The 12,959-nt window shown below is 47.5% G+C and overlaps 1 protein-coding gene across 4 annotated transcripts in view; it reads left to right on the top strand.

Moving 5' to 3' along the window:
* spn-E (tudor domain containing 9 protein spindle E) overlaps positions 1-12,959 on the top strand; it is a 100,500-nt gene that overhangs the window by 37,349 nt on the left and 50,192 nt on the right. For all 4 annotated transcript variants that reach the window (XM_075699224.1, XM_075699223.1, XM_075699226.1 and 1 more), the window contains 3 exons: positions 2,869-2,973; positions 4,944-5,041; positions 12,348-12,479. In XM_075699224.1, coding sequence (XP_075555339.1) covers positions 2,869-2,973; positions 4,944-5,041; positions 12,348-12,479 — 335 coding nt within the window. The remainder of the gene's footprint in view (positions 1-2,868; positions 2,974-4,943; positions 5,042-12,347; positions 12,480-12,959) is intronic.

Raw genomic sequence — 12,959 nt, 5'->3', positions numbered from 1 at the left:
AAACTGCTGTCCTTACTTTTCATATAGCTGTCTACCAATTTGCTATCACAATCGATGCTTCGCCTTTCAGGTGAAACTGCGACTTTACTGTTTATCACAACTTTAGTGCATTGGGAGTAAATATTTGTTTTTCCAAGTGAGAGAAAGTTATATTTACGTATGAAAGAATGAGGTGCTCAATGCCATAAAGGACGCTTATTTTTTTTAGGTCACGTCAAGTGGGTGCATGTTACAATCGAGAGCGTGTTAGAGTCGAGTAGATACAGTATACGAATACAGTAGAACCTCGTTGATACATTCCTGTTTGTACACTTTCTCGGCGCCAATGCTCACAGTCGAGAACACAAAAATGACCCAATAGAATTACCCTCATTTATTGCCGGTTCATGCATTCCCGGAAAACACAATTTTTCAGCACCAACGTCAGTATGTCGCCAAACTGCGATCGTATGATACGTTTTCCGGCCGCCAGATCCCGTGTAAACAAGAAAATGCGCCAGGCGCATGCAATTGAGAACAGTATATAGCTGCCCGCCGCGGCAGCTTCACAGCAATACTCGCCTGCCTGTCTCCCATGAAAATGCTGGCATGCACTCCGTTTCTCATTTCTGTACCAGCAAACCTTCTCCAGGGTTGTTGCACGCGGCATTCACAGCTATCACTGCCAATCCTATTGCGATAAGAATCTTTGCCTATCTGTTTCACAGCGCGTGGTGCCATCGGAAGCATAGTGCATGCTTTTAATAGGCGATAACCGAAATGCGTTGCCGTGCCCTGCTGCAGACTGCGATTGTATACGTTTTCTGGCCACTAGATCCCATGTGAACAAGAAAAGGTGTGAGACATGCTTACGGGAACAGTATATAGCCGCCTGTCTCACGTGAAAATGATGGCGCACAGTTTCTTATCCTGGTGCCAGCAAGCAAATCTCCGCCCGAGTCGTGACATGTTGCATTCACAGCTATCGCCGCCAAACCTACTGCGATAAGCATCTTCACCGATGTCTTTTACAGCGCGTGGTGCATGGTGCCATTGGTAGCATACTGCACACTTTTACTAGGCGGTAATCCAAACTCACCGCCTTTCCCTGCTGCAGGCGTCATGATGTGGGCATCACGTTTCGCTTCGGCAGCATCCAGCGTCGTCCACCAGCTTGATTTCGTCTCGGTTTCTTGTCGCCCTCTTAAAATACCACGCAATAGGGAAACAACAAAAACTCATCTTGTGCCACAGCGATCCACGCGACGCTTCACATTATGTAAGATGTCAACAATAGTTGAGTCTGCCAAACTTTTTAGTTACTTTGGATCGTGTGTTTTCACGGTTAGTATGTTTTTTCTCGCATTTTTTTTTTCCTGAACAAATGAAGAAGGTTCTACTGTACTCGAAGCATGCTTGCGCTGCCTTCGCCATTGGGGCTGTCGCGCTGTCACGATGTCAACTGTGTGTGCTTGACTCAAGCATGATGGGCTACAATGTTTCTAGAAATGTGAGGAACAAACAGTGAGTTTAGCCGCTAAAATGATGGAGCTAAGTTGACGCACTGTCATACTCTGCTCAATTGGCTCAGGGGAGCCAGGGTAGTATTCCATCGTCCACAGCTGACATGAGCATTGTGCCTACAGACTCTAGTGTTCATGTTGTTCAGCTCTGTGTCTTAGCGTAATGGACAGTAAACTTCAAGCTCCAAAGGCTGCAGTTTCCTTTTTGGTTTCATCTTGTGCACCGTTGTGGTAGGACACCAGCAATGTCAGTGTTGGTGCTTCTCGTCGCGACAGCATTCTGAGATGCCTGGTATGGCTGCCAGGGTGCTGTTTCAGCTGAGCAGAAGCAGTTGCATCGCATGCTCTGTCACGCCAACACGTCACACCCCTGCAGTATTGTTTTAACACTGTCCAAAGAGCTTCAGCACAATGTTAAACCTTGCTATCACTTTTTTGTCGCTTAGCAGTGTCTGCAACTGTCTAGTGGTGAGCATCGCACGAGAATGAATCCTTGCAGTGCTCTGCTGGTGCACTAGCGAAACACTGACAAGCCAAGCCATCGCCAAGAGCTTAAGAGCAAGACTCAAAGCAAGATGCGAGAAAGATGCTGGTGACTGATGTGCGCAGCAGTTAATCTCTGTCGCGGTCAGACATTGTGGTATGCACTGGAGGCTGGAAGAATCGGTTAGCACATGTGAGCACTTCTTAACATTTTCTAACCAATTGAAATTCTGCATGGTTTGTAGTGCACAGCAAGGAATCTTCATTTCATTTCATTTCCTTAAATACCCCATTGAAGGGGTATTACATAAGGGGTGGGTTCATACATGAAAAATTGAAGGTCATATTTTTATTACAGGGTACGGTAATTTGTTACGGTGTTTAAAAATGTGCTAGGACAGGTTATGACTGCGATTTCATTAGAAAGGCTGTTACAGTCTGTTGCTGTGTAAAAAAAGAATGAAGTCAAAAAAGTGACAGTGCACATACACAGACGTGCAACTTGTTGCGGATGACCGGTGCAGGTGACCATCTTCGACACGAAAAAGAACAAAATGTTGAAACTGCCCTGAAAAATTCCAGTGTGAGCTACTCCAATCACATCATTTATGCAGAGTTGGTGTTACTCTCACACTAATTTCCCCTCAGTGTTAGTACAATATGTGAATTCCACCTTCCTCATCTTTACATATCATCCTGCATAAGATTTATCTTTGACCTTTCTCATCTGTGAGTATCATCACTGCGGGTGACGTCTTCTTCTTTGGCACCAGTTGGCTTTCTTTATTGTTGTAGCTTGTAATGACCAAAATAAAAGCTCCTTGTTACACAATCAGTCAAAACTGCACGGCATCTACGTACAGTATATTTTGCCTCCCTTCAGTTGTGGACTTCTGCCTGACCAAGTGCCTGGTGTGTGACCCGGAAACGAAGTACTCGTGCCTCAAGATGGAGTGGGCATCAAAGGCCAACTGCAAGCAGAGGCAAGGTCGGTGTCCAGCAGTGGTTTGTCTCTTAAAGTAGAGAGAGAGAGAGAGAGAGCTAAAAAAATAAGTGTGAGCTTGCCGCATAAGTTTGCTTGGTTCAATCACTCTACATTATGCAGAATGTTCAGTCTGAGATCTGAAGAGAATGTTAGCATCCTGCTCAGCATGACTAAGCTGGTGGACAGGCACGCTCAGTGTGCTATAACTTCATTAAAAAGTAAAGGGCCTTTTCATTTTTAGGTTCAGAAGCTCATCTGGTAAGCAAGCTATCACGTCAAGTCGTTGACCTCAGACTGTGACCACTTTGGCACGTGGAGCGCAAGCTGAACATGTTCGACCACCCTTTCGGAAACAAAGGGAACAGGACAGGAATGTACACAAAACAGAGGGCAAATACAGTTAAACCTCGATATAAGGAAGTCGGTAAGATTGGTAATTTGCTTAGTTATATCGGAATTTCGTTGTATTGAAGTTCGACCTTAAATGCAAATATCTATAGTCGCCAATAGATTTTTCTTGCATGGAAAGAGGCCGCAGAATTTTCCAAATTATTGGGCAATTGAAAAAGAAAAATTTGAATGAGAAAATAATTCATTAACATCAATTTGGGAGTCGGCGACACCTGACATGGTTTCATGCAACATACGTCGACGATATCTTCACACTGGCGGTACGAGTTAAGCAAAGCCAGCCACGCTGTTGCAGCCACTCTGCCCCCATGGCTGATAGCGCCGCCCGCACTGGAACAACGCTATCTGGAAAAATGATGGCAGCGGGGAGCGAATGCTTCGTCTGCCTCTCGCTCCAACGGGTCACGAAAACTCCACATTACACAACTTCCAATACCAAACCCGGGTAGACAGCTTACATGGTGCCATCCCATCTCAGCACGCCCACTCTTTGCACAGGCAGCAGCGGCTGCGCGTGCGCTCAGCTGCGCTCACAGCCATGCCCAGCTATGGCCGAAGCGTGGGCCAGGAAATAGAGACGCTCGCCAACTTACTCCCCACTCTGCCCACTTGCTCGCACTTGATCGCGTTACAGTGAGCTCACTCCCTCCCCCTTTTTCCCTTTGCTCTCGCGGGAAGGCGTCACTCGTGAAGTCACCATCTTTCTTGTCTCACCTTGTCACACAGTATGCAGGGCGCAATGGGATCTCATCGCACTTGGAGTTCATACTGAACATGATGTGGCTCCACTTCGACGGTCGCTATTGTTGTGTGGCGCATGATTTGAGAGATGTGTCTGCAGGTAGCTGCTTGTAAGTCAATGATTTGGCCATCTGCATCTGCGGAAGCTTGCATTTATTGTCTCGGCATTCCTCTGCGGCGGCAGTGAAATTTTGTTACATTGAAATCGCGTACAAACACACTTCGTTATATTGAGACTCTCAATACATGGTGTTCTATAGACGAGAGGTTATGAAAAGTGAAAAACTTCGTAATATTGAGAATTTCTGTGTATCGAAGTTTGTCAATGTCTAGGTTTAGCTGTAGTAGTATTTGCCATTTTTATGCGGTAATGCCAGCCAACTGAAACACAAGCATTAGTTGCTCATATTCAACAGGCTAACAAACTGAGAATGCTCGATTCTTCATGGAGGGGCTCTGAGTGAATGTCTGCTCACGTCAGACTCCAAAGCCTAAAGCAGCGGATGCATAGTACAATGCAATGTCTGATAAAACGTGCAATAAGTCTGAATGAAATATGTTTCTCTGTTGGAAAATATTTTTTCTTGTGCTTCCTCTGCATAGTTGCTCATTGCATGCTGTTGTCAAGAATGAACTCATGTTGTGTTTTCACCTCTCCAGTGGTCACTCATTGTGGTTGCTTTTCTTGGCAGCTGTTCACTGTAAACCATGTACTGTTTCGTTCTTTTGAAGACAACTCAATAGGAAATGTTTGTTGTACAGGAGACCCAGAGTGACAGTCTTGCATCCTCATTTCCCTCTCTTTGTTCTCTCGAATGCAGGTCGTGCCGGTCGTGTGTCCGAAGGTCGCCTCTATCGCATGATACCAGAGTCCTTCTACCAGAACGTCCTGCAAGAATATGGCATACCTGAAATGCAGGTTTGTACCAGCCTCACGGCTTTCTCTTCTGCATATACAATTATATATATATATATATATATATATATATATATATTGTAGCTAAGAAGACTGGCGCACCCTATGGACGCACTATAATCATCAGCCTGCCGACGAAGAGGGGCTCGCGCTCTTGGTGTCTGACGCTCGACTGAGACGGTCGTGTTTCTGAGTACTCAATAATCCGCATTACATAGTTGGTTTCAGTTTCAGTTTATTGATGCGTTTGAAATGTTTTACAGAAGTAACTAGGAAGTCCCATAGTCAAAGACTGGGGAGGGACCTCCAACAATAAATACATAGAAAAAGTATACTTAATGCGATTGACAACAGCAGTAGCAATCCTAGGAACAGAAAGTATTAACAAAGTTGAGTCATAGTAATAACAATAAAGTATAAACACGAAAAGCAGATCCAAGGAGTATTATTCGACATACAGAAGCGTAAAAAATATACAACACAATCACTTTCCCAAGAAGTGGTGACGAATTTTCCTCTTAAATAAATGAATGGAAGGAGATGATTTAATGGAGGGTGGTAGTGAATTCCATAGTGATGTTGCCAAAAAGTTCGCAGTAAGTTTGCCGTAGTTAGTCCTTGGTGGAGCTGTGCTGGGTAGTACTTCCCCAACCACCCTGGAACTACGTAATCTGACGCTGCCGGCCATCATGCCCGACGACGCCAGCCAAAGAACACCTCTGGCATCACCAGCATTGATTTCTCCTGGCTCAGTGCGTCAACGCGATCCTCTCATCTTCAGCGGTTCCGACGAATACGACGTAAAAAATTGGCTCTCGATATATGAGCGGGTGAGTGGCCACAATAAATGGGATGATGCTGCGAAGCTCAGTTACGTGAACTTCTATCTCACGGGTGTCGCTAGCGTGGTACCACAACCACGAATCCGACCTCAGCAGCTGGCCAGATTTCAAGGCGCGCACTACACAAGTCTTCGGTTGCACTGAGGTGTGGAACCTCCGTGCCGAAGAGCGCTTGCACAGCCGTTCCCAGCAACCCGCTGAAAACTTCAAGTACGCAGAAGACGTTGTGGACCTTTGCAAGCGCGTCGATGGATTGATGACTGAGTCTGACAAGGTTCCGTTCATGTAATGAAGGGCATCGAAGAGGACGCATTCCAAATGCTCCTCTCGAAAAGCCCGCAGACCGTGGTCGGAGTCGCTGAACTTTGTCGAAGCTACGACGAACTCGGGAGGCAATGTCTACTCACTCAACGTTCTTCGATCCCCGATACTTCCATTGAAAGTTTAGCCACTGTGACTAACAACGACCATCTGTTTGGCGAAATCAAGGAATTTATACGCTCCGAAGTCACGCGCCAGCTATCCCTACTCACTGCCGTCCCAGTGCCTACGCCGTCCTTGGCTCCTACGTTACGTATCCGAAGTGTCCGAAGCTATTCAGTCGCCTCGTGCAGCGCCAACCATGGCCTGTAGCTCTAAGCTATGCCGAGGTTGCAGCACGACCACCTCCATCGACTTTTTCAGCACCACCGTTTGCTGCACTGCCACGTCCAAACCCTCCAGTGTACACCACCAGATCACCAGCTAGCATGGGACCCTGGCGTACACCTGACAATCACCTTGTGTGCTTCTGTGGAATCCCTGGTCACGTGGCATGGACCTGTCGCCATCGCTTATGGCTTCAAGGTAATGACCAACCTGTCCGCTCCTACGTTTCGCCAACTTCGTCTTCTCGCCACCAAATGACTCGCACTTGTCTTCTATGAGCAGCGTCATTCCTTCTGCCTGTGATCGTCGCTCGCCATCCCCTCGTCGCCGCTCACTTCCCCCTTGTAGCGGCGTCTGGCCTCATCGGAGCAGGAAAACTAGCTACCGCAGTTCAAGAGGCAAGAACTGCGTTCCAGTCGAACCACACAAAGCCTTGCTCTCTTCCGACAAACGTGATCAAAGTATCTGTAGGAGGAGTCATCGCACTGGCATTATTTGACACAGGCGACGCCGTTTCAGTAGTTACGGAAAAATTTTGCTGCAAGCTTTGAAAAGTAATGACGCCCTTATCTGCGTTGTCACTCCGGACAGCAAGTTACCAGTGCATTACCCCTGTTGCCGCATGTACCGCCCGCATCGTCATTCAAGGATACACGTATACAGTCTAGTTCGTCGTCCTCTCATCCTGTTCATACGACGTCACCTTGGGGTGGGACTTCCTTTCCGATCATCAGGCCATCATTGATTGTTCTCGCGCCGAAGTTGAATTTTCTCCGCTTCCCGATACCCGTTTACATGACCTTGACGATTTTGGTGACAAACTGGCCATTACAGACGACACCACGATCCTTACGCACTCTTCTGTGATTGCAAATGCCTGCTCTACTTTTTCCACTCACACCACTGCCCTGTTTGTCCCATCGGACATTTTTGTTCGCCAACGATGTTTCCTTCCCTTCGCTGTTCTAACTGTCAGCGGTGGCTGCACGCGACTGCTTGTCTCCAATGTCAAGGCCACGCCCCTCGTCTTACGTCGTGGCAAGTGCCTTGGAAATGTTCAGCATCCTGACTCAGTAACCATCTTTGACGCACCTCTTGACAACACCTGTTCAGATGTGAACTCGTTGACTTATAGTTTGCCTTGTTCCCAGCCCATGCAAGACATCTGTCATAGCTCAGTAGATGCCCTCCTGAGCCCTACGGAACATTCGCAGCTTCTCAGCCTTGTACGGAATTACCAATCTATGTTCGACTGTCAACAAGCCCCATTAGGCCACACATCGACTGTACGTCACGAGATCGACACCGGCACCCACGCATCACTGCGCCAGAGGCCTTATCGTGTATCACCCGCGGAGCGCCGTGTTATTGAAAACCAAGTAAGCGAAATGCTTGAGCGTGGAGTGGTTCAACCCTCTAATATTCCCTAGGCGTCACCTGTAGTCCTGGTTAAGAAAAACGGCGGCTCAATTTGATTTTGCGTCGACTATTGCCGTCTTAATAAAATAACTTGCAAAGACGTCTACCCTATACCGCGCATCGATGATGCTCTGGATTGCTTGCAAGGCGCAGAGTATTTTCCTTCGCTCGATTTACGCTCGGGCTATTGGCAAGTGCCTATGAATTCTGCCGATCGCCCGAAGACAGCCTTCGCGACCCCAGACGGTCTATATGAATTCAACATTATGCCGTTTGGGCTTTGCAACTCCCCTGCTACATTCGAACGAATGATGGACAATCTCCTTCGTGGGCTAAAATGGAAGACATGCCTATGTTACCTTGACGATGTCATCGTCTTTTCTCTAGATTTTCCCACACATCTGTGCCGTCTCGAACAAGTCCTGCAGTGCATCACCGAGGCAGGCCCCCAGCTCAACTTGAAGAAATGTCGCTTTGGAGCCAAGCAGCTTGCAATACTCAGACAAGTCGTATCGAAACGTTGCATGCTTGATGCTACCTGATGATGTTACCTGATGCTACCTGATGCTACCTGATGCTTCCAAACTTCGCGCCATCGCCGAATTCCTGAAACCCACGTCCCTGAAAGAACTTCGAAGCTTTATCGGGCTCTGCTCCTACTTTCGTTGTTTTGTCCGGAATTTCGCTTCTATCATTGCTCCCTTGAATCAGCTGCTTCGTGACGACACACGACTTTCTACTTCGACTACAGCTTGCGACGATGCTTTTGAAACAATGTGGCGTTTGCTCACTTCGCCTCCCGTACTGCGCCATTTCGACCCCATGGCCCCCACGGAAGTCCACACCGATGCCAGCGGCGTAGGACTTGGTGCCGTGCTTGCACAGCGAAAAAGTGGGCCTGATGAACACATAGCAGCCTACGCAAGCTGAACACTAATGAAAACGGAATCCAACTACTCCGTCACCGAAAAGGAGTGCCTGGTTATCATCTGGGCCCTTGGAAAATTCTGACCCCACCTTTACAGCATCCCCTTCGATGTCGTTACAGATCACCATGCCCTATGTTGGTTATCGACTTTAAAAGACCCATCTGGCCTTGAGCGATGGGCTCTACGGTTACAAGACTTTGGCATATGCGTCATTTACCGGTCTGGCCATAAACACACCGACGTGGATGCCCTCTCTCGGTCGCCCACACTAAGTGACATGACTTGCATTTCAGTCATTGAATCGGCGTTTTCGTCGCCTGTGCACGTCAACATGCCAATGGAGCAATGCAAAGATCCCTGGATTGCGGCACTTATGGATTGCATTTCTGACATTTCAACAACACACCCTTCACGCGCTATCCGCCGCCAAGCTTCTCCTTTTGAGTCGCGGGATGGTGATCCCTATCGTTGAAATTACGCTTTCGATGGCCGCAGATGGTTATTAGTCGTTCCCCGCCATATGTGCACAGATGTATTCTCCGCTCTCCATTCAGACCCGCAATGCGCCGATGCTGGCCTCTTCAAGACTTACGCCAGGCTTCGCTCCCACTTTTATTAGAGTGGCATGTATACTTTTATATGAAAGTACATTCGTTCGTGCACAGCGGGCCAACGACGCAAGCTTCCTGCCCCTTGTCCTACTGGTCCTTTGCAGCCCATTCCTTTTCTGTCCTGACCATTCGACCGTATCGGCATCGATCTCTAGGGTCCTCTTCCCTGCACATCAGCTGGCAATGGCTGGATTATTGTCGCTGTCGACCACCTCACCCGCTATGCAGAAACTATGGCACTACAAACAGCGACAGCCCGCGACGTAGCGTCCTTCCTCCTGCATCACTTTATACTGCGTCATGGGGCACCGCGGGAACTTCTGAGTGACAGAGGGCGTGCATTTCTTTCCGAAGTTCTTAACGCCCTTCTGACCGCGTGCCATACCATCCATCGCACCCCTGCAGCTTATCATCTGCAAATGAACGGCATAACAGAACGGTTCAAACGTACTCTGACCGACATGCTATCCATGTGCATTACATCGGATCATACCAACTGTGACCTTGTTTTGCCATATGTTACGTATGCCTATAACACCGCTTCACAGGCCACAACGGGATTTTCGCCATTCTTCCTCGTCAAATGCCGTGAACCTACCTGTACGCTTGACACCATTCTCCCCTACCGGTCTGACCCATCAGAGGGCACGCCTCTCTGTCTGAAGCCTCCAAGTATGCCGAGGAATGCCGTCAGCTGGCCCATTCTTTCACGGTAGAAGACGAGAGTCTCCAAAAATTGCGTCGCAATGATGACCGACCTCCCTGCACCTACCAGCCGGACTCACTGGTCTGGCTGTGGATACCTTCAAACACCCCTGGTCTATCCTCTAAACTCCTCGCTCAATATCACGGTCCCTACCGCATCAAACAACAGACGATGCCAGTCAACTACGTCATCAAGCCGCTAACGCCGTCTACTGACATGAGGCGTCGTGGACGCGAGACAGTGCACGTCCAGAGGCTTAAGAACCCTATTACACCCCCTTGTCCTCGCTTCTCCTTGAGTCGCCAGGATGGCTCCTTCTTCTCCAGGGGGCAGTTGTAGCGAAGAAGACTGGCGCGCCCTATGGACTCACTATCATCATCGGCCCGCCGACGAAGAGGGGCTCGCGCTGTCGGTGTCTGACGCTCAACTGAGACGGTTGCATTTCTGAGCACTCAATAAACCGCGTTACAATATATATATATATATAGTTTTAGAAACGAAGGTGCCCAGTTACGAAAATTGCAGCTTTAATGGTTTTAATGTTTCGGCCGTGCCGCGGTCGCAACGTTAAGACCATTAAAGATGCAATTTTCATAAGTGTGCACCTTCGTTTCTAAAACTACCTATGCACCGGATCTACAGAACTTCTCATTGAATATATATATATATATATATATATGTTGGCATTAGAGCGCTCATGTGGATGAAAACCCGTCTAGTATTGGCTTGTGTACGGCCAAAGAGAGAATAGAGAGGAGAAGGGTGCCACGGCTAAATCCGAGAGGAGAAGCGCTCCCCTGGACCTAGGGGAGCACCACCGCACCGCACCAATGAAAGCAAAGAGGGGGTGGCAGCACAGTGCACTGGAGTGCTGCCCACGCAGTTGGCACTCGGTCGTCAGCAGGTGCACTCTGCTACCAAGCAAGTCCAGACACATGTCGTGGGTTGAGATGTGTTCTGTGTGCAATAGTTAAAGGTAACGATAGATGCCGCGCCCTTCAACGAGTGGTATGAGTGGTCCTGTACAAGAGCGTCGACGGAAGAATGCAAGGCTATGCAGCGAACAGTCTGGCACGTCTCGCCATTCTGCGCAAAATGGGAACGTGCAAAAGGGGGCAAAACAGGGGAAAGCTAATGCATTGCCATCACATGAATCCCATTGATTGCCATTGATCCTTTTCTTTTTTTTTTTTACCTAGTGGGCTGCAGTCTATGAAATGCCATGGTTGTCCAGTGGCACAGGGTTAATGCACTTCCACAGTGTTGAATGGGTGCATGCAAATGCCATGCATTAGGCATGGTTATTTGCAGAGCTGGTGGATTGACAACCTAAAGTGACGATGGTTAATATAGCATCTGCTGAAAATTGTTGATGAATACCTCATGGAGAACAGTTAGTTGTGCTTGGACCAAGTTTGGTACATCGAAGTACGAAGAATGGTTTGCAGTGGCATTTTAAACTTTAGAAAATCACAAAATATTCGAAGTGCCATTTATCAGACATGTAATAGAAACCCTTCATTTTCACCAAGTGCTTGAAAAACCCTCGCAGTATAGCTTTTGGGCAAGCTTAGTGGCTGGAGATTTGTCTGGCCTACAAGATTAACGCAATCCAAAAGGTGAGCCAAACCAATTTAGTTAGGCAGTTTGTGGCAGAGAGCTATGCTATTCGGTGTGTCATAGTTAGATTTTTGCTTGCTAAACCTTTTCCTTGTTAGCTTTCTTGCATTGAAGTGTAACAAACGCTCTAGCTCGTTAAACACAAATGTTCCGTTTCAAAGCTGTGGTACCACAATGACGCTTTTGTTGTCAAAAATACGTTGTCAGGACCTCGCAAGTCCTCAAAAAATTCCTGTAATTGTCTTTTTCTTCAAAAGCTGCTACGAACTTTACAGTGTCAAATATGACGCAAAGGCTGTAGCAAAGTCACGTTATGGACTTGTGGTGTTTGTGTGTCTTCATTCTGACGTAGTATATTAAACTTTATTTATTTATTTTTTCTGCCCTGCATTGCCGGTCCTCTAGGGGCACATTGCTTATGTCCGTTTTCACTTGCAATGTTACACAACAGAGTTGCATCTTTTGCTTGCCCTCTTACGTTGCCCTGCCTTATGTTATGCTGCATTATGTTGTGTTGCTCTGTTTCTACTGCAGCGTTGCCCCTTGGAGCTGACTGTGCTGAAGGTGAAGAAGCTGGCGCTGGACGAGCCTCGGGCTATACTGGGCCTCTGTCTGGACCCGCCAGACCTGGGTGACATTGAGCGAGCGATTCTGGTTCTTAAGGAGGTTCGTTTGTTCCGCAGCAAAAACTTCTTAATTCGGATTTCACGGAATGGGAAAGAATATGCGTGTTAACCAAATGTTGAGTTTTCGAGGGTATCAAACAAACAAGTGCGAACTAAATCGGCATGTATTTACAGTAGAACCTAGTCAATGTGATGCAGTTTCGTATGATTTCTAGGCGCCAGTGTTCTTGATTAAGAACGCAAGAAATGACCCTCCGTATTTTAGCGCATATAACCCGCCACCGTGTATAATCCGCACCCCCAATCACAACATCCTGGAAATAAAAAAAATATATCCCTGCTCATTATTCATGGAAGTAACTGCACAGAGCACTGCTCAAATCCTTACAAAAACAGTCTCCATTCGTGGATGTTCGACTTGTCCGCATTTTATCTTTGGCCAGTGGCTCCGTTGCCCCATTCTTCAACGATGCTGACAAAGCTGGATTCACATGCCAGACTTTATTGTGGACGGACAACA

This window comes from Dermacentor variabilis, chromosome 7 (assembly GCF_050947875.1).
Source record: "Dermacentor variabilis isolate Ectoservices chromosome 7, ASM5094787v1, whole genome shotgun sequence".
Taxonomy (NCBI): Eukaryota; Metazoa; Arthropoda; class Arachnida; order Ixodida; family Ixodidae; genus Dermacentor; species Dermacentor variabilis.
This window is presented reverse-complemented; position numbering and strand designations above follow the sequence as displayed.